This window comes from Rhineura floridana, chromosome 2, assembly GCF_030035675.1.
Source record: "Rhineura floridana isolate rRhiFlo1 chromosome 2, rRhiFlo1.hap2, whole genome shotgun sequence".
NCBI classification, from domain to species: Eukaryota; Metazoa; Chordata; class Lepidosauria; order Squamata; family Rhineuridae; genus Rhineura; species Rhineura floridana.
The window spans coordinates 210618993-210641270 of NC_084481.1; the positions used below are offsets into that span (position 1 = coordinate 210618993).

The following is a 22278-nucleotide window of genomic DNA, read 5'->3' on the forward strand; positions in this document are numbered from 1 at the left end:
CAGATCTGTTGTCACAGGGTCTAATATGGCACCCGGACCCCGAATGGCTCAGTCTGACAGCTTGGCGTTTGAACGGGGACATTTGATCCATGCAGGACTGTCTCAGGAGGTTGTTGACACAATCCCGGCATCTAGAAGGCCATCAACATCTCGCATCTACCAAAGTACTTGGCTCACATTTTTCAAATGGTGCGAGTCCCAGGACTTCCAACCCTCTTAAGCTACTGTGCAACACGTGTTGCAGTTTCTACATAGAGGTCTGAAGATGGGTCTCAAAGCAAACACCTTGTGTCGCCACGCCTCCACCATATATTCTATTCTCTCCGTTTCATCTCCTGGCGTTCATATGGGTTAACACCCGCTTATCAAACAATTTTTGAGGGGGACTGCCCTACTGTCGCCGGCAGTATGTCACCATTTTCCTTTATGGAGTTTATCAAAGGTCCTGCAAGCCCTGCAGCACCCTCCCTTTGAGCCCCTTCAATCAGTGCCATTACGACTATTGTCCTTCAAGGTCCGGTTCCTGGTGGCGATCACCTCAGTGAGAAGGGTTTCAGAGTTGGGGGCACTGTCCTCGGACCGACACCTCTGCATTTTCCATAAGGACTCAGTGGTATTGCATCTAGACCCGTCCTTTCGCCCCATGGTCTATTCAGCTTTCCACTGCAACCAGGACATTGTTCTTCCCTTGTTCTGTCCGAATCCTGTCCATCCACTGGAGAAGGCCTGGCACTCGCTAGATGTCCGGAGGGCCCTCAAGACCTACCTGTCTCGAACCCAGGACATAAGACTAACAAATTCTTTGTTTGTATCCTTTCACCCACATACTCTGGGTAAAAAAGTTGCTAACTGAAGCTTGTCTTGTTGGTTGCACGCCTGCATTGCATTGGCCTATGAGTTGCTTAAGCTTCCAGTGCCAACTAAGATAACGGCGCACTCAACTAGGTCAGCAGCCACTACAGCTGCTTTCACAACCAACGCACCTCTTGCAGAGATTTGCAGAGCGGCTGTATGGTCTACTCCAGATTCTTTTATAAAACATTTTAAGATTGACTGTTACGCTTCTGCCGAGGCCTCTTTCGGGGGGCGTGTTCTGCAACAGGTTCTTTCTGACAAGTAATCAGTGGGTGGTCCCTCCCTATTGGGGGCTACTTTGGTACATCCCACGTGATGGCAGGCTACCTGGGGAAATTGGACTATTGGTCTCACCTGAAGGGTGATTTTCCCAGGTATCCTGCCATCACGGCCCTCCCTGTTGGAGGATGTCTGGGTATTTTGTACCACCTTTCAAATTATTACTGTTCAGAGTTGTACTGTTTTGCACTGCCTAGTTGAGTCAAGACCTTTCTAGATCTGTTATAATCCATGTAGTTCTCTGTTATTATTGGGGACAGTGTCTCTATTTTCCTTGCTGGTAGGCCCGTGGGCCTTTTGTACTTCTCAGATATACCACTTTGGACTCGTCGCAAATGAACTGGAGTTGGAGGGGCTTGATGCCCCAGGTCTTGACTTCAATACATTCTTGCCTTTGGACGCTAGATGGCGCTAATACCCACATGATGGCAGGATACCTGGGAAAATCACCCTTCAGGTGAGACCAGTGGTCCATTCTCTGTTGTGGCCTCAGAGGTCTGGAATGCTGTCCATTGAGAAGTTCATTTATCGTTTTCCTGATTGCTTTTCAGAAACAGGTTAAGACATATTTATGACGTTTTAATGATTGTATGTAAATAGCCATGGTATTTTCTTGTGAGTTGGTGATTTAGAAATAAATAAATATCCTGCTAGGAATTTAAAAACAGATTTTTAATTTCTCTTATTGTAAATTTTACTATTTTAAGTAGTTTTACAATTGTATTTTAATGTTTATATTGTTATCAATCCTATGTTTAAAAGTGGCTTGTTAATATTGTTAATAATATTACATCATAATAATATATTATTGTATTTTCTTTAGCAAGCCCAATTGGATGAATTACTTGTGAACCTGCGAATGGAAGCTGTATTTTTGAAGGAGAATTTCAACATTAAGTGGGTTTCTCAAGGAGGAATAGTGGAAAATATTGATCAGGTTGTCAATGAGTACAAGCAAAGTCGAGGATTATTGGTAAACATCAAGTCTATGTTATTTTATAATGCATAGGTAGTGGTACCTTGCTGAACTCAGGTGCATGACAAAGACTTTCTTGTTCCAACAGGCATTTTAAGGTATTATTCAGGTTCATTCATTTTTACTGTTTTATTCCCTATATGGTTTTTAAATATACATTGCTTAGAAATGCTAATAATTAAATAGTATATAAATGTCTAAAATAAAATGTTTTTACAAGAGGTTACCTGTGAATCTTTCTAGAAAACCATAGTTATTATATATAAATGTAGACTGGTACTACTAGGTAGTAAGTCTCATTGAAATCAGTAGGGCTTACTTCTGAGTAGAGTCATTATCTCCTCCCCCCATTAAAACTGGGGAGAGAGGAGCGAGAAGAGAATTCTTTGTGCCATGTCTAGAGATGGTGTAAAGTTATGCTGTCGATGGGGGCATGATTGTAGTCTAGACCAGTGCTCTTCAGCCTTGTGTCCCCAGATGTTTTTGGACTACAACTCCCACCAACCTTGGCCATTAGCTAAGCTGACTGGAGTTGTTGGGAGTTGTAGTCCAACAATATCTGGGGACCCAAGAGTGAAGAACATTGGTTTAGAGGACTACAAGATACAGTCTCAATGTCCTTCTGTTCTGTGCTGCATCCTGTCTTGTCTTTGACTCTGCCCCATTTTAGCTATTTCACCAGTGTATCTCTGCTCTTGGAATAACTACACCAGTGGAGTGTTCCACTGGCATATCTGAACAATTCCACTGGTGTATTTGTCACTGCAGCAGCATATCTTCGGTTCCACCAGGATAGTAGAGCTTCTGCCAGATCCTACAACCCCCAGGCTGGCAGTATTTGAGTATAGGATTGCATCCTTTGTGGTTAATTTTACTTCTGGCCTTGGGATGCAAAGATGAGTGATTTTAATAAACACTTTTTCATGCTTTTTCTTTCAGCCAGTCAAAATTTGTGTTCTTGGTCCTCCTGGAGTAGGGAAAACTTCCATTACAGAAGAACTGTGTAAACGTTACAAAGTGCATCACATTAAAATTAAGGATGTGATCACTAAAGCCATAGAAAATTTGGTAAGCAGATTGCTGTTCAGCATGGGGTGGGCACTGTTTTGTTGTTTGGGAAGTAAATGGACATATTAAGATGATCTGCCCCCGGAGACTAATGGATTCCTGAATGCCCTGGGAGAATTCCCAGTAGATAGAGCAGATGATCTTGTTGAAACCCTTGTTACGCTGTGGAACAGTGAGGCATGTCAGGCTCTTGACACGGTTGCCCCTGTTGTGGAGTCCAGTTTGCACCCTGGTACACCAGTGAGCTAAGGGCAATGAAACTGGCTGGACGATGGCTAGAATGCAAGTGGCTAAAGACGTGCGGTGATGCTGATCGGGCACGAGTAAAACATCATAACTGTGCCTACTGTGCGATGGTGAGGACGGCGAAGAAGGCCCACTTCTCTGCCACCATCGCATCCTCAAGTAGCCGTCCAATGGAGCTTTTCCATATTGTCAGGGGTCTGTTGATATCAACTCCAGGAAATGGAGTTTTAGACCCTTCGGAGGCCCACTGTGAATTCTTTGCAAGGCATTTTGAGAGTAAAGTTGCTCACCTCCATACCAATCTTGATGCTTCATCCACATCTACTGTAGTCCCCCATAAGGTTTCCAGTGCAATGTCTGCTGCAACCTCTTGGGAACAATTTCAGTTGATGTGGCCTGATGACGTAGACAAGGTGCTCACATCGATGTGGCCAGCAATGTGTCCTCTTGACCCTTGCCCTTCTTGGCTTATTAAAGCTTTTCGAGGGGGCTTGACCTAGTGGATCGAGGGTGTTATCAACACATCATTGTGGGAGGGAGTGGTTCCAGCTGCCCTGAAAGAGATTTGATCGCTCCTGAAGAAGCCCACCCTGGACCCATTGGTTTACGACAACTACTGCTCGGTCGCAAAAAAACCCTTCTTAGGGAAGGTGACTGAGAGGGTTGTGGCGCAGCAATTGCAAGTACTCTTCGATGAAGCAGATTATCTTCACCCATTCCAAGCTGGGTTCAGCCCTGGTTATGGGACTGAATTGGCCTTGGTCGCCCTGATGGATGACCTTTTTCGGGAGAAGAAGAGGGGGAGTGTGACCCTGTTCTTATTTGATCTGTCAGCAGGTTGACCATGGTATCCTTCTGGACCTATTTGGTGAGATGGGTATTGGAGGCACTGTTTTACAGTGGTTCTGATCCTATCTCCAGGGTTGTTTTCAGAGAATAGCATTGGGCGATTGTATTTCAGCCCTCTGGCAGTTTTGCTGTGGGGGTGCTGCAGGGTACCATCTTGTCCCCTATGATGTTTAACATCTATATGAAGTCCTTGGGAGCGGTCATCAGGAGATTTGGGGCAAGGTGTCAGCAGTATGCTGATGATACCTAGCTCTATTTCTCTGTAACATCTGAATCAGGAGAGGCTGTACAAGCCCTGGACTGGTGCCTGGACTCTGTGGTGGGCTGGTTGAGGGCCAGTAAACTGACTCTCATTCCTAATAAGACGGAGACGCTGTGGGTTGGTGGTTCCCGAGTTTGGATAATTGGTCAGTTGCCTGCTTTGGATGGGGTTGTACTCCCTCTGAAAGAGCAGGTCTGTAGTCTGGGGGTGCTCCTGGATCCATCTTTGTCACTAGAGGCCCTGGTGACCTCCATGGCTAGGAGTTTCTTTCACCAGCTTCGTCTGGTAAGACAGTTATGGCTGTTTCTGGACAGGGATAGCCTGACCACTGTTGTCCATGCACTGGTAACCTCCAGGCTGGATTACTGTAATGTGCTCTATGTGGGGCTACTCTTGAGGTTGGTCCAGAAGCTGCAGCTTGTGCAAAATGCGGCAGCGAGACTGCTCACTGGGGCAGGTATCGCCAACATATCACTCCTCTACTGAAAGAATTGCACGGGCTACCTGTTAGCTACTGGGCTAAGTTCAAGGTTCTAGTTTTGGTGTATAAAACCCTAATACAGTTTGGGACCAGGATACCTGAAAGACTGTCTTACCACTTATATACCCAGTCGATCACTGCACTCCTGCAGATATTTATTTATTTATTTTATTTTATTATACTTGTATACCGCCCCATAGCCGAAGCTCTCTGGGCGGTTTACAGTAACTAAAAACAAATACAATTTAAGATACATCTTTTAAAAAACAATTTAAAATACAATTTAAAAATTTAAAACAATATAAAACACATGTTAAAATGCCTGGGAGAAGAGGAAAGTCTTGACCTGGCGCCGAAAAGATAACAGTATTGGCGCCAGGCGCATCTCATCAAAAACATCATTCCATAATTTGGGGGCCACCACTGAGAAGGCCCTCTCCCTTGTTGCCAGACTCCCAGCTTCCCTCCGAGTAGGCACCCGGAGGAGGGCCTTTGATCTTGCACGTCGTGTATGGGTGGGTTCATATCGGGAGAGGTGTTCCATCAGGTATTGTGGTCCCAAGCCGTGTAAGGCTTTATAGGTCAAAACCAGCACCTTGAATCGAGCTTGGAAACATAAAGGCAGCCAGTGCAAGCGGGCCAGAATCGGTTTTATATGTTTGGACCGTCTGGTCCCTGTTACCAATCTGGCTGCTGCATTTTGCACAAGCTGCAGTTTCCGAACTGTCTTCAAAGGCAGCCCCACGTAGAGTGCATTGCAGTAATCTAATTTGGAGGTTACCAGAGCATGGACAACTGAAGCCAGGTTATCCGTGTCCAGATAGGGATGTAGTTGGGCCACCAACCGTTGGTAGAAGGCACTCCGTGCCACTGAGGCTACCTGAGCCTCAAGTGACAGAGATGATTCTAGGAGAACCCCCAAGCTATGAACTTGCTCTTTCAGGGGGGAGTGCAAGCCCATCCAGGACAGGTTGGACGTCCACCATCCAGTCAGAAGAACTGCCCACTAGCAGCATCTCAGTCTTGTCTGGATTGAGCCTCAGTTTATTAGCCCTCATCCAGTCCATTGTCGCAGCCAGGCACCAGTTCAGCACATTGACAGCCTCACCTGAAGAAGATGAAAAGTAGAAATAGAGCTGCGTGTCATCAGCATACTGATGGCAACACACTCCAAAGCTCCGGTTGACCGCACCCAACGGTTTCATGTAGATGTTGAACGGCATGGGGGACAGAACTGACCCCTGCAGAACCCCATACTGGAGAGTCCATCTTATCAGGAGGTCCGTTCCGCACAACATAGAAAACGGACCTTTAGTGTTGTGGCACCTACCCTTTCAAATTCCCTCCCCTTAAACATTAGTCAGGCACCATCTCTGTTATCTTTTTGGCACCTAAAGGCGCCACCTTCCTCTTTCGACAAGCCTTTTAGTAGAGACCTTATCCCAATCTGCATCTGTGTTGGAATTGCTTTTTAATATATTAGTAAACCTTTTTTAAAAGATGTTTTGTTTTAATATGTTTCTAATGGTTGTTGTGTTTTAATATATTTTGAAGTCTGTTTTTATGTTTTAAAGTGTTTTTAGTGCTTTTGTGTGCCACCCTGTGCTCCTACTGGGAGAAAGGGTGGGAATAAATAAATAAATAATAAATTGAACAGCTTTTAGAAAAATGTGAGCAAAAGACATAGCATTGGATGCAATTAAAAATAGGCTGATTTCAGTGTACTATATATCTCCAGACTGTGCATTTCATCTTTCTGTTTCTGTGTGTATAATTTTTTTATTTTTTAAAGAAAAGAAAATACAAATAACATACAAAAAAAAATAAAAATGCAAAAACAGATGACTTGATCTATTTTCCCTATGAGTCCGGCCATCACAGTGGGTGTTAGCTCAACCTATCGTGCGAAGGCAAGAATGTATTTGAAGTCAAGACTAGGGGCGTCAGGCCCCTCCCACTCTCCAGTTCATTCTTGCCTTCCTACGAACAAGATTGGAAAACTTATCATTGAGATCCTATAGCGTAGCATTTAGCTAAGTTGTTTTTGTATTTGTTTACTTGTTTTGACTGGGTGCGAACCCAGCGTCGCTTGTGTGTCTTCCCAGTCCTTCTTTCCCTACTTTCACTTACCTCTGTTGCTTGTTAGAGGTTTTTTCCCTCAAAGACCGCGGCTGCGGTTCTCCCTGATTTGGCTTTAACATTTTATTTTCGTTCTCTCTCCTGCTTGTCTGGCGACCCCCACAGAAACCGCGGCTGCGGTGTTCTGTGTTTTTTGGCCGTTTTGAGCTTCGGGAGATCGCAGCCTTTTCTCTCCCGTAGCGGTTCTGCTTTTCTCAAGTCGCGCTCTGTGGAGCCCTTGAAGAGACCGCGGCTGCCGTTTTCTCCGAGGCGGGAGCCTGCGGCTGCAGCTCCCTCCAACCTTTTTTAATCTACCAGGGTTCTGCCTCCCTGGAGCCTGGCGATCCGGCTTTCTCTCCGCTCCTTTTTTTTTCGCCGCGGAGAGCCCTGTTCCTGCCGGCGACAGCGGCTTGGCTCCTGCTGCCTCAGCCCTCACAGGCTTTTCTCGGCACGTTAGTTTCGCCACGGCTAGCCCTGCTCCCGGCGCTGGCAGCGGCTTGCTTCCTGCTGCCTTATCCCTCACAGGCTTCTATCTGCACTTTCTTTTGGGGGGTTTTTTGGAGCCGCTAGTGCGGTTATCGGCCCCGCGGCTCCCCCTGCTAGTCTGTGCTGGGCAGCCCTTCCCCCCACTTCGTCCCCAGACGGCCGCCATTGCTCCTTCTCTCTCCGCCTTTTCTGATCGTTTTTTCCCGCCCTTTTTTTCGGGCGCCACTTTTTGAATTCAAAATTCCCGCCTTTTTTGTTACCCTTTATTGACCATCGGATACCTTCCCTGCAGGCTATCTATCCGTATGTGTGTTGTATACGTGCTGCAAACAGACTTACACAGGGCTCTCTTGCACACAAATTTACTGTGGTGCTGCAAACAGACTTACACAGGGCTGACTTGCACACAAATTTACTGTGGCTGTAATCCTAGTGGCTGGATTATATTATCAAGGCTGGAGCTCCAATCCTAGTGGCTGGATTGTATTATCAAGGCTGAAGCTTTAATCCTAGTGGCTGGATTGTATTATCAAGGCTGGAGCTTTAATCCTAGTGGCTGGATTGTATTATCAAGGCTGGAGCTTTAATCTTAGTGGCTGACTTGTACTAAATCTGATTTATATTGGTATATCCTGCCCCCTCTGGGGCCGTGTACCACGCCTGAAACACAGCCTACAGCACTAATCTGAGTGTGCTAAGTCTAAATACAGCCTATAACATATTAACGCTAATACCTTAGTGCATCCTGCCCCCTCTGTGGCAGTGCACTCCGCCATCTGCCAGTGTATTCTACCCCCTCCGTGGTCGTACGCTGAGCCAGTTCGGGTCTTTACATCCTGCCCCCTCCGTGGCAGTGTACTGTACCCAAGTTAATATAAGATGGCAGAACAGCCAGGCATGCCGCAATCAACCCATATGGTGCCAGATCAGCCAGGCATGCCACAAACAGCCAAGCCACAACATTCTAACACGACTAAGACCAGACACGCCAAAGCCCTGGCTAGGACAAAACATCTTTCCAGCCATAGCAAACCAAAGCGCCCACGTTACGTCTCTGTGCCAACCACCACCACAGCACCTCAGGCACACATAAGCGATATTCTCCATTCCCCTGCTGCTTCCTCTGACGAGGAAGAATTTGTTGGCTTTCCCGCTCAGTATTCGACTAACAAACCTTCCTCCGATTTACCGCCCCAAACATCTGTTCCAATAGCTCCTCAGGCACATACATCTGCCACATCCGGGCTGCAGCTGTCTCCTGATTTCCTCTCCCAACTTCAAGCCATGCTGGCATTTTTTACCCAAATGCAGTCACTACCACAAGTTCCTGCCATACCTCAACTCAACATGGAACATCGTGCGTGTCATGAAACTCACCCTTCCTGTTCACCTAACCCCTTTGATGTAGCCAGAGGCAGATGTATTGACGAAGCCTCGTATGCGGAGGAGTCAACCTTCAATGACCACGTTGAAGGAGATGACTGGAGCGACTATTCAGATCATGAGGAGGATACATCATATCGCTTGTTTAATGCGTCAGACTATCAGCCCCGGCACGCAGGGTAGTTAATACTCTTGGTCTCCAGACAGCGCCTTCAACTTCGTCCGCCCCAGCTATCAAAGGGGCCAAGGTCCTCAAATCCCCTGCACCTACTGAACACTACATCCCGGTGCCGGACCCAATTGCCAAATTAGCCTCTGAAGAATGGGCCCATCCACTCAAAGCTCGACGCTTCAAGAACCTGGCTGACAGACTGTACGCCCTAGCCCCAGACTTTGCCACCAAGTTAGATGTCCCTGGCATAGATGAACCAATCGCTCGCCTCGTTTCACGATCGCTTTTGCCCAGGAAGGGGAATCCCACCTAAAAGACACTACTGAGCGACGAATAGACTTCGCCCTCCGCAAGAATCACGAGGCCACTGCCCTAGCCATGCGTGCCTACGCTTCAGCCTCCATCTTCTCCAGAGCATCTATGATGTGGCTGGATGACCTTCTAGAGGACGCTAACCCTGATCCTGTCACCCTCAGAAGAGCACTATTGAAATTGCGTAAGACAGCAGCTTTTGTGGCCGATGCCACTTTGGATGCCACTCAATTAGGGGCATGAGCCATGACGGCTCAAATAGTCGCTCGTCGCACCCTCTGGCTTCGCCACTGGCAAGCTGATTCAGCGGCCAGATTGAATCTGTCCAGGGCTCCTTACTCCGGATCTCTACTCTTCGGCGAGGAAGCTCTAAAGGCAGTGCTGGTTGATCCAAAAGATGCCCACAAACCGGTTCTGGCCACAGTCAAGAACAGCGACCACAGGCCCTTCAGGCGATTTCCTTCCTTCCGTTCTAACCAGCCCTTTCGAGGAACGCGGCCAGGAGGACGAGGCCGCGACTTCAGATCCTACGATCCCAACGCATTCAGGGGCTCCTGGAACCGACGCTTCCAGGGCAGAGGTCAGTACCAAGGGCGCAGGGGCAACTCATCGTCCTCATATAAGGGAGGCCCTCGCCTACGCAAGTAGTCTTAACGCCCTCCCCATAGGTGGCAGATTACTTAATTTTGGAGATCGATGGCTGCGCCTTACTACGGTCTCCTGGATCAGGGACCTTTTCAGTTATGGCTATGCCATAGAGTTCTGGGCAACCCCATCAGACAGATTCCATCCGTCCACTTGCCCAAGGGCACCAGCCAGGCACAACATCATGCAGACAGCTATCCACCACCTCTTGGACATAGCAGCGATAGAGCCAGTTCCCACAACTGAGAGGTCGGAAGGGGTGTATTCCCTCCTATTTGCTGTCCCAAAACGAGATTTATCATGGAGGGCGGTATTGGACCTCAAGTTTGTCAACCGTTTTGTAACATATCGCAGGTTCAAAATGGAATCACTCCATTCCATTACGGAGAGTCTGCATGAAGGAGACTTCCTGGCTTCTATCGACCTTAAGGAAGCGTATCTCCATGTGCCCATTTGTATAGCTCACAGGAAGTTTCTTCGGTTTGCTTTTGGCCACCAGCACTTTCAATATAGAGCGATGCCATTCGGCCTCTCCTCTGCTCCAAGAGTGTTTACCAAGGTGCTACTCATCCTAGTGGCTTACCTCCGGACCCAAGGGGTTCATATCTACCCATATCTGGATGATCTGTTAATACGGGCCAAGTCTGAGGAGCTGGCTCATCATCACTTAATGATCACCCTCAATTGCAGGCCTACGGCTGGCTTGTCAACTTCGACAAAAGCCATCTCCAACCAACCCAACGCCTACTACATCTAGGGGCAATGTTGGACACCCTGCAGGCAATGGTCTTCTTGGCTCCAGATCGCATCACTGCCATCACAAACATCGCAAGGTCCCTGATGCAACAAACATCCGCAGACGTCATGCTTCTTGCCAGAACGCTCGGGATGTTCATTTCTACCATCCACATTGTGCCATGGGCTCGAGCACACACTCGACACCTTCAATGGACTCTGTTGCCGTTTCAACAGAACATTGCCAGCACCAACCATCGCAAAGTTCGTTTGAGCCCCGCACTGCGCCTCTCCTTCCGCTGGTGGACCAAGGTTCAACACCTCTCCAAGGGCACGTCGTTCAGAGAACCCCGCAGAACCATTGTAACCACAGATGCCAGCCTCATCAGTTGGGGAGCCCACTGCAACTCCCAGTACATTCAGGGGGTTTGGTCCACCGCGGAGCAAACTCAAAGCATCAACTGGCTGGAGCTAAAGGCTGTCCATTTAGCTCTACGTCATTTTCAGTCTCTTTTCCCTTTGGACCATGTGCTCATTCGAACAGACAACACGTGTGTAAAATCACATTTGAACAGACAAGGGGGCACCAGGTCTCATCCCCTGCAGGACTTAGCCTCCCTCATTTTTGTCTGGGCAGAACATCTACAATCCCTGAAAGCAGAACATCTCAGAGGGATTTGGAATGTGACAGCAGACTGGCTCAGCAGACAACAGGTATTTCCGGGAGGATGGAAACTTCATCCAGCCATTTTCCATCATCTCCAATGTCGGTTCGGCGCCCTCTCAGTCGACCTGTTTGCTTCCAGTCGCAATTGCCAGCTTCCCAGGTACTTTGCCCGATACCTGGACTCAACAGCAGAAGCAATGGATGCTCTGACAACACCGTGGCCAGACGGTCTATTGTACGCCTTTCCTCCCATACCATTGTTAGCCAAAACCTTGAGGAAGGCGCGAACCGAGAGGGCACAGCTGGTTCTGATAGCACCATTTTGGCCACGCCGACCGTGGTTTTCAGATCTTCTGGCAATGTCAATGATGGATCCTTGGACACTTCCAGTGAGGCCAGACCTTCTATCCCAGGGTCCAGTACTGCATCAGGACCCTACTTGGCTCAATCTAACAGCGTGGCGTTTGAACGGGGACATTTGAGGTCAGCTGGACTGTCTGACGCAGTGATTGATATTATTTTGGCCTCGAGAAGACCATCTACCACTCGTATTTATCAACATACCTGGGTGGCTTTCTCCAAGTGGTGTCAGTCCCACCACCATGATCCATCCCAAGCCACTGTGCATCAGGTGCTGCAATTTCTTCATAGCGGCTTTATGATGGGACTTCGACCCAAAACTCTACGTTGACATGCATCCACTCTGTCGTCCATTCTCTCAGTGTCCTCTCCTGGAGATCATATTTCCTCACATCCGTTCATCAAACGCTTTTTGAGGGGAGTCGCCCTACGCTCTCCGGCTGTTGTCCATCGGTTCCCTTCATGGAGTTTGCCGAAGGTTCTGCAGGCTTTGCAACGCCCTCCGTTTGAACCCATCAGGTCTGTGCCCCTACGTATGCTGTCCTTCAAGGTCTTGTTTCTGATCGCAATCACATCTGCCAGACGCGTTTCAGAGTTGGGCGCATTGTCTTCTGCTCGACACCTCTGCGTCTTCCATAAGGACTCTGTTGTGCTGAAGACTGATCCTTCCTTCCGTCCCAAGGTCGATTCAGTTTTTCATTGCAACCAGGACATTGTTTTACCTTCCTTTTGCCCGAATCCTACCCATCCGCTCGAGAAGGCTTGGCATTCGTTGGATGTTCGGAGGGCTCTCAAGACATACCTGTCTAGGACCCAAGAGATTCGAAGAACGGAGTCTCTGTTTGTATCCTTTCATCCAAGTTCTATGGGGCATAAAGTATCTAATTCTACCTTATCTCATTGGTTAAGGGCATGCATTACTTTAGCATATGAGTCCCTGAAGCTGTCAGTTCCAGCTAGTATAACGGCTCATTCTACCAGGTCAGCTGCCACTTCGGCTGCTTTTGCCACTAATGCTCCTGTTGCCGATATTGGTAGGGCTGCAGTCTGGTCTACCCCACACTCGTTTATAAGGCATTATAAAATTGATCGTTATGCCTCTGCTGACGCTTCTTTCGGCAGACGAGTGTTACAACAGGTTCTTAATAAGGATTAACACGTGGGTGGTCCCTCCCTGTATGGGCTGCTGTGGTACATCCCGCTGTGATGGCCGGACTCATAGGGAAAATGGACCATTGGTCTCACCTGAAGGGTGATTTTCCTATGAGTACGGACATCACGACCCTCCCAGTTGGAGGATGACTATATATTTTCTAATGTGTTATATATTACTGTTACGCTATTATATTTAAATTTAAGAGTGAAGTCAAGACTTCTAGTTCTGTTATACCGCTATGTTGCAGTCATGTTACTATGCATGGTACTATTGTGTTATTTTCCTGCTGCCAGGCCGGTTGGCCTTGTTCTTGTATCTTTAGATATTTCTCCTTAGACTCGCTGCGAATGAACTGGAGAGTGGGAGGGGCCTGACGCCCCTAGTCTTGACTTCAAAGACATTCTTGCCTTCGCACGATAGGTGGAGCTAACACCCGCTGTGATGTCCGTACTCATAGGAAAATCACCCTTCAGGTGAGACCAATGGTCCATCTTCGATCAGTTGTAACAGATACATATAAAGATACCTTGTTCACTAATAAATTACATACTCTCCTTTTTTCTCAAATAATCTAATTAATCGTCAAAACCCAATATCACCAATTCATTTTCTGTGTCTCGCAAAAAACTCAAAAAGCAATCCCAATCCTTGAGAAATGTGACTATTGTTTTTTCTCTCAGTAGACAGGTCAGCTTATCCATTTCTGCCAAGTCCATTAGTTTTAGTAGCCATTCTTCAATTGTTGGTAATGTTGTATCCTTCCATCTTTGCGCATATAGTAATCTTGCTGCAGTAACCATATACTGAATCACTCTTCCATGATTCCTTTCCAATTGTACGTCCATCAAACCCAACAAAAAGAGTTCTGGTTTAAAATGAATATTAACCTTTAAAATTCTCTGCATTAATTTATATATTTGACTCCAAAATGTTTTTGCTTGTTTACATGTCTACCACATATGGTAGAAAGTCCCTTCCTGTTGCTTACATTTCCAACACTCATTATGAACAGTTTTTTATATTCTTGACAATTTCTCTGGGGTCATATACCAACAATACATCATTTTATAAAAAAATTCTTTCAGATTATAGCACAATGTAAATTTCAGCCCTTTTGCCCACATATTTTCCCATTGATCCATTTGTATGTTATATCCAAAATTCTTAGCCCATTTTACCATACAGTCTTTAACTTTTTCTTCTTCCATTTCAATTTTTGACAAAAGTTTATACATTTTGGCAATTACATGTTCGTCATTTGTATACATCATCTTTCTATTTCTGATGTTTGATGTTATCCCTTCCTTCAGCAAAATACTCTTCAATATTCTGCTTCATTTTTTCAGTAGAAATAGCAGAGTATTTATAGACCTATTGTAAATTACTGAATTTCACTATAGTGCAATTTGTGGCCCTATCTGTAAATGGAACTTAGATTTAAGGCAATGTATTGATCCAATTTCAGATCACTTTACAGATGTTTATGGGCATGATCCACCCAAAGCTAACTCTGTGTTCAAACTTAATTGTACTGAAATGTGCTCCACTTTGCTCCACCTCAATTTAAAAGGGAGAACTTTTGGATTTACTTCCTGGACACATTGGCACTACTTGGCCTGAACCTGGAGGACAGTACCACCACTACTTAGCTTCTGCAAATGAAGCCCCTCTGAGTATTCCATCCTCAAAGCTCTATAACTGCCACCTTGGTAGCAGCATTTGTATGTTAGCAGCTGAAACGTTTTGGTATTACAATAAAAGCCTCTGTTTTGTTAATCACAGTTACGTTTATATATATTTTAGGTGATTAACAGAATCCTTATAGGGATCCAGAGCAAGCTTGAGTGAAGTTCTATTTGTTGCTTTCAAAACTGTCTTATCTATCTATCTATCTATCTATCTATCTATCTATCTATCTATCTATCTATCTATCTATCTATCTATCTATCTATCTATCTATCTATCTATCTATCTATCTATCTAAAAGAAAACAATCCAGCAAACTTCAGCTAAACCAAAAGCAACAAATACAACAAACCAACAACCTATATGTACAGTATAGGAATGTAAAGATGTATGTTAAATGTGAACAGAATTGTTTAAGAATGCTAAGCAGCAAAAAATAACAAAACTGTTACTTTATAATGCATAACAAAAACCAAACCAATCCTTTCCTCATAGGCAGTAAGATAGCCTGCTCATGGAAGTTGCTGCTTTTGGGATTGAGTAGGCAGGAAGATAAATGCAATGGCCAAGAACTGAAAATCACTCAGTTAGTTGTTGTTGTTATGTGCCTTCAAGTCGATTACGACTTATGGCGACCCTATGAATCAGCGACCTCCAAGAGCATCTGTCAGGAACCACCCTGCTCAGATCTTGTAAGTTCAGGTCTGTGGCTTCCTTTATGGAATCAATCCATCTCTTGTTTGGCCTTCCTCTTTTTCTACTCCCTGCTGTTTTCCCCAGCATTATTGTCTTTTCTAATGAATCATGTCTTCTCATGATGTGTCCAAAGTATGATAACCTCAGTTTCATCATTTTAGCTTCTAGTGACAGTTCTGGTTTAATTTGTTCTAACACCCAATTCTTTGTCTTTTTCGCAGTCCATGGTATGCGCAAAGCTCTCCTCCAGTACCACATTTCAAATGAGTTGATTTTTCTCTTATCCGCCTTTTTCACTGTCCAACTTTCACATCCATACATAGACATCGGGAATACCATGGTCTGAATGATCCTGACTTTGGTGTTCAGTGACACATCCTTGCATTTGAGGACCTTTTCTAGTTCTCTCACAGCTGCCCTCCCCAGTCCTAGCCTTCTTCTGATTTCTTGACTATTGTCTCCATTTTGGTTAATGACTGTGCCAAGGTATTGATAATCCTTGACAAGTTCAGTCAAGGTTAAAAAAGATGAGTTTTACAAAGGAGAAATAGTGCAACATGTATACCATAGCTCTGTGGTAGCAGAGCACATACTTTGCATTTAGAGGGTTCTACCTTCAAATGGGAAATGATGGAAAAGATCCTGGAGAGTTGTTGCTAATCGGAATACAGTAGACTATACTGGCTCAGAAGGATCAATGGTCAGATCTTGTATAAAGCAGCTCCTTTGAACACATACAATGACAATTAAAGAAAAAGCAATCGCAATCTAAGGTTGGAACCATATACACGTTTTCCGAGGAGTAAGCCATAGAGCACAATAAGACTTACTTCTGAGTAGATAAACATATGATTATCATTGTTGTTTCATATATGAATCACTTCCTATGAAACATCTCAAAGCGATTTCATAACACAATAAAATATATAAAAACAGTTGTATATATGAAAATAATTGAAAACAATTACATACATCAAGACTATTAAAACAATTGCATATATAGAAGGTCCATTTGAATTTTGTTTCTGTCTTCCACAGTATTAGCTATGGCCCCCAATTTTGTATCATCTGCAAATTTGATAAGCATGCTCTGTACCTCCTCATCCGTTAATAAAAATGTTGAAGAGCACTGGGCCCAGGACTGAGCCCTGTGGTACCCCACTCGTTACTTCTGCCCAGTTTGAGAAGGAACCATTGATAAGCACTCTTTGAGTACAATTCTGGAGCCAACTGTGTATCCACCTGATAGTTGTTCCATCCAGCCCACATTTAGCTAGCTTGCTAATCAGAATACCATGGGGCACTTTGTCAAAAGCTTTGTGAAGTCAAGGTATGTTATGTCCACAGCATTCCCACAGTCTACAAGAGAGGTTACCCAGTCAAAAAATGAGATAAGATTGGTTTGGCAGGATTTGATCTTCAGAAATACATATTGGCTCCTATCACTGCATTATTTTCAAGGTGCTTGCAGATTGACTGCTTTATAATCTGCTGCAGTTTTTCCAGGGATTGATGTTAGGCTGACTAGTCTGTAGTTCCCCGGTTCCTCCTTTTTGCCTTTTTTGAAGATAGGGGCAACATTAGCTCTCCTCCAGTCATCTGGCACTTCACCAGTCCTCCATGATTTTGCAAAGATAATAGACAGCAGTTCTGAGAGTTCTTCAGCCAGTTCGTTCAATACTCTAGAATGCAGTTTATTGGGCCCTGCCTATTTGAACTCTTTCAAAGTGATTAGGTATTCCTTGACCATTTGTCTATCAATCTCAAACTCCAATCCTGCCCCTTCTACTTCATCTTTCCCGGGAGGATCACAGATCCTTTTTTGGGAGAAGACTGAACCAAAGTAGGAATTGAGGACTTCTGCCTTTTCTTTGTCACCATTTTGCCATCCTCATTGAGTAGCTGTGCCACCGTTTTTTTGTCTTTTACTATGGACATACCAGAAGAAAGCTTTTTTGTTGCTTTTAGCATCCCTCGCTAACCTCAGCTCATTCTCAGCTTTAGCCTTCATGACACCATCCCTGCAATTCCGTGATACCTGCCTGTACTCTTCCTTTGTGGCCTGGCCTTCTTTCCACTTCCTGTATGTGTCCTTTTTTGTTTTCAGGTCATCTGTAAGCTTAAATAAACTGATTAATATTTAAAGAACCTGTAAGTGTCATTAAAATATGGCATAAAAACAATAAAACAGTAACATTAGAAACAGAGATACAACATAAAAACAATATTGTAGAATGGTAAAAAAACCCCAGGAATTCAGGAAGAACAGGCTCCAATCTTAGTGTCAGGGAAAAGGTTGGAGAAATTTATTGAGTTCATATTTTAATGCAAATCTGATTTACAAATTTACAGATCTTCCTAATTGAATGCAAATTTTTCTTTAACCAATACACAAACCAAAACATAGCTATGCTTCAAAACATGTAAGTAAACAACGCATAAAATAGGGGAAGCTATGCACCAAAATGCATATATTGAGTGAAATGCACCCAAAAATGCAGATAAATTTTCATGTGGACCTTTTTTTAAAAAAACACAAACTAACCTGAGAATTGAGCTTAAGACTGGAAAAATGAAAAACAAAGAGAAACCAGTATTGACAGATTTGTCCATTCCTACTTTTGTTTACAGTAAGTGCTGTTGTGAGTCCTTCACTCAAATACACAATGGCATAGAAACAGTAGACTGAGAAACTCACATCATGCAGTTGGATATGAGGAAGAAATTCAAGATGGAGTTGCTTTAGAGTAGCTTTGACAGGTTAACAGTTCCATTCAGAATGACTCAGCTTAGAGTTGCTGTAAGTATTTGTGTAGCTGAGGTAAAATTTGGTCAGAATTTCTGGGGCATTTTCTTTTATTTTTCATCCCTAGGAGCAAATTGTTGCTCCTAAAGAAATGGTGGAGATTGAAGTGGAAGAGGAAGAAGAAGAAGAGGAAGAGGAAGAAGAAGAAGCAGACAATGTAGAAGAAGCACAGGAGCTATTAGATTCAATTAAAGAAAACATGGAGCAAAATGCAGGTAAATCTCATTAGCAATAAAAAGATATTTTTCCTGTAACTTATGTGAAATATATGTCTGTCTTTTGAATCTTGTTAAATCTAGTCCATGAGATTTACAGTGCAATCATAAGTGTGTGGTGTCTTGAGCAGGGCAGAAGTAAACTTGTGGCGCTCCAAATGTTGTTAGACTCCAGTGCTCATCAGCCCCAACCACATGGCTCAGGCTCACCCTTAGCATGTGCGGGGCCCGGGGCAAAAGCATAGTTGGGAGCCCCCCACATTCTTTCTCTCTCTCTCTCTCTATATATATATATTTATAGAGAGAGAGAGATTTTATTTACGAATATATGTAATTATAATATTTACATTTGAGGCTAACAACCTATTAAATACAAATATGATTACCTTCACTTCAGGGAATAGGCCTCTAGTCAACCTCTTCCATACATATCCATTTCTTCACTGGTCTCTCGACATCTGTCTTCCCTTTGTTGATATCTGCTAAATATGGCAGTCTATTTCTAGGCATATTTCCCCATCTTTATCTTCCTAACTAAACAATTGAAAACACTGTGCAGAACCATTGTTTTAAATATCGAGGATGACAGAATTTAATCATTTCTGTAAATGTCTGGGCCTGGCTGCTTTGTTGATGGGCAATTACTTTCGGATTAAATTTTTTATTTATTTATTTATTTATTGCACTTGTATACCGCCCCATAGCTGAAGCTCTCTGGGCGGTTTACAGCAATCAAAAACATTAAAACAAATATACAATTTAAAACACATATTTTAAAAACAATTTAAAACACAATTTTAAAATTTAAAACAATATAAAAACAATTTTAAAACAATTTTAAAACAAAATTAAAATAATACAAATATAAGAAACTATATATTTGTTCTCAAAGATTTATTTTCCTTGCTTTCACTTCTGCAAACTCATTAATCAACTTGTCAAAATCTAGATTTTCACAGCTGATGAGCGGCGGCAGCACAGGGAAGCCACTGACTCAGTCACACAGCCAAAGAGCAGGCAGGGGATTCAAACCTTCCGCCTAAAATCAGCTCGGGAAGCGGCTGATGAGATGGCCGCTGCAAGGCTGAAGAGAGAGGAAAAACCCCACCGCAGCCCAGTTTCTCAGATTGCCAAGTGCAGGGCCCGGGGCAACTGACCCGCTTCCCGGTGCCTAGGGGCAGTTCTGCCATGGCTAATGGCCAGGGATGCTGGGAGTTGTAGTCCAGCAACAGGTTCCCCACTCTGGTCTACATAGTCATACTTGCATTGGGAAACGTAGTGTGAGGAAGATGCAATCTTGGACTTTTTTTTGCCTCGGCAAGAAGGGTTATTTCTACCTTGTTCTTTCTTCTCTTAAGGCTCCTGGCTGGCTCACCCATTCACAGGATGTGTACTCATCACCCACTTAAAACACAATGGGTTTGTTTCTCCCCACTGTATACATTCCATTCTATGGATCAGTACATTCCATGTACATGCACATCAGTACATTCCATGCTAGGGATCATTAGGAAAGGTATTGAAAATAAAACTGCCAATATAATGCCTTTATATAAGTCTGTGGTGCAGCTGCATTTGGAATACTGTTTACAGTTCTGGTCAGCTCACCTGGAAAAGGTTCAGAAAAGGGCAATCAGAATGATCATGGGGATGGAGCAACTCCCCTATGAGGAAAGGCTGCAGCATTTGGGGCTTTTTAGTTTAGAGGATAAGAGGTGACATGATAGAAGCTTATAAATTATGCATGGCACGTAGAAAGCAGATAGAGAATAGTTTTTCTCCCTCTGTCATAACTTTAGAACTCGTGGACATCCAATGAAGCTGAATGTCGGAAGATTCAGAACATACAAAAGAAAGTACTTCTTCACATAGCGCATAGTTAAATGATGGAATTTGCTCCCACAAGAGGCAGTGATGGTCACTTGCTTGGATGGCTTTAAAAGAGGATTAGACAAATGCATGGAGGAAAAGGCTATCAATGGCTACTAGCCATGATGGCTATGTTCTGCCTTCACAGGCAGAGGCTGTATGCTTCCAAATACCAATTGCTGGAACTGGTTGGCCACTGTGAGAACATGATGATGGACTAGATGGGCCATTGGCCTGATATAGCAGGCTCTTCTTTTTATGGTTGTGTTTCCAAATCACTTGCTGCCTGTCCACGCCAGTGAATGGAGAGGGGATGCGGATGTCTTCACATGGCTTGTTTTTAAATCGGATTGAAGCTGGTTTATGGGAAAACGCATCAAAATGCTGTATTTCTCAAGAAACAAATATTAGAATTATGGCTAATGTTGTGTACACAGCTTCACAAACCAGCAGTGGGAGCACACTGGATGCAAAGCAAACAGGAGCGTGTACACTACCTTCCTCTCTGACCAGGGGTGAATCAAGGAGTTCCTTTGCCTTGTAAATATGGCTTTCTAGACATGCATATTTTCTTCCTCTTGCTTAGGAGTAGGTTCTTATGAGTTGGATGTTGATTATAAGCACATTATGAGGAAGCCTCTCAGGGTCGGCAGCCAACTGCCAAGAGGAGCTGACTGCTTCCTGTCTCTGTGACAGGGCTGCTGTTTCCCCTATGACTCCCCCCTCTCCTTAACTCTCTCCTGCTTTTCTGCCTCTCTCCCTTCACCCATTGATGAAGCTGGGAAGTTGCAAGGAAATTCCCACCAACTCTGCTAACCAAGAGGTTAACTGTGTCAGATCCTTCTCCCCTCAGAAACAAGGGGGATTGGGCTGCTGGTTAAGAAATTTAAGAGTTTAATAATTTTCTTCAGTCAAGACCTATCCCTGTTATAGAATTATGTTAGCCATAGGAAGAGCGCTGCTGGATAGGAACTTTAATTTTGTTTTCAGCTGATTGCAAACAAGCAACATCTTGGCAGTAAAGGGATCTAGCACAGAAGCAATTAGAGAGGAACCCCATTGCCTATCACTTTTTCCCTTATTAGGGAATGGACCATTCACTCCTTTGGAGAAAAGTGCTTTACTTAGGGATATTGTTGGGGTTAGGACAAAATGTATCTTCCACTCCTTGACATGGGCTGGCCTGCGATGCAATGAGAGAAGCTCCACAAAGAGATCAAATGTGTAATCTGCCTCTGGTAACTTTGGTTTTACTTCTTCTCAGATGTGCCCAGATTGTGTTTCTTAGTCATGCTAGAGCAGGAGTGGGGAACCTCAGGCCCTCCAGGCCTCTCTGTCTGGCCCATAAAGCCCTCTAAAGGCCACACCCCTTCTTCCCAACCCATACCCTTCCCTGGCCCTGCTTCAGGCTCCAAGTGTTTATGCTTGGCTGGAATGTGTCCTTGAACTCTGATAATGCCTCTTATCAGGATTTAGGGTAAAGAGGGATGTGTATGTGTGGAAACTAGCACATTTTATAAAAGCAAATTTTACATTTGTTGCCCTGCCCATTTTTACTTTTGTCTCCACCCATCACTGGCATGTGGCCCTTGGAATAATAATAATAATAATAATAATAATAATAATAATAATAATAATAATAAAATTTAATTTATGTGTCACCTATCTGGCCGATGGCCACTCTAGGTGACGTACATGTAAACAGTTAAAACACAATGTGATAAAATACATTAATACAATATATAAACAATACAGCAGCAACAACAATATTAGTGCAGGGTAAGAGGCATTTCAGTCATAAAAGTTAACCCTCCCCGGAAATCCCAAAGGCCTGTTGAAAGAGCCAGGTCTTTAAGGCTTTACGAAACACATTTAGGGAAGAGGCGTGCCATAGATCTTGTGGGAGGGAGTTCCAAAGGGTGGGGGCTGCCACTGAGAATGCCCTCTCTCTAGTTC

The 22278-nt window shown here is 44.3% G+C and overlaps 1 protein-coding gene across 2 annotated transcripts in view; it reads left to right on the top strand.

The window, feature by feature from the left end:
• The window catches only part of AK7 (adenylate kinase 7), an 83867-nt gene that overhangs the window by 44106 nt on the left and 17483 nt on the right, over positions 1–22278 (top strand). For both annotated transcript variants that reach the window (XM_061612081.1, XM_061612082.1), the window contains exons 10-12: positions 1958–2107; positions 3050–3178; positions 18306–18453. In XM_061612081.1, the coding sequence (XP_061468065.1) occupies positions 1958–2107; positions 3050–3178; positions 18306–18453 (427 nt within the window). The remainder of the gene's footprint in view (positions 1–1957; positions 2108–3049; positions 3179–18305; positions 18454–22278) is intronic.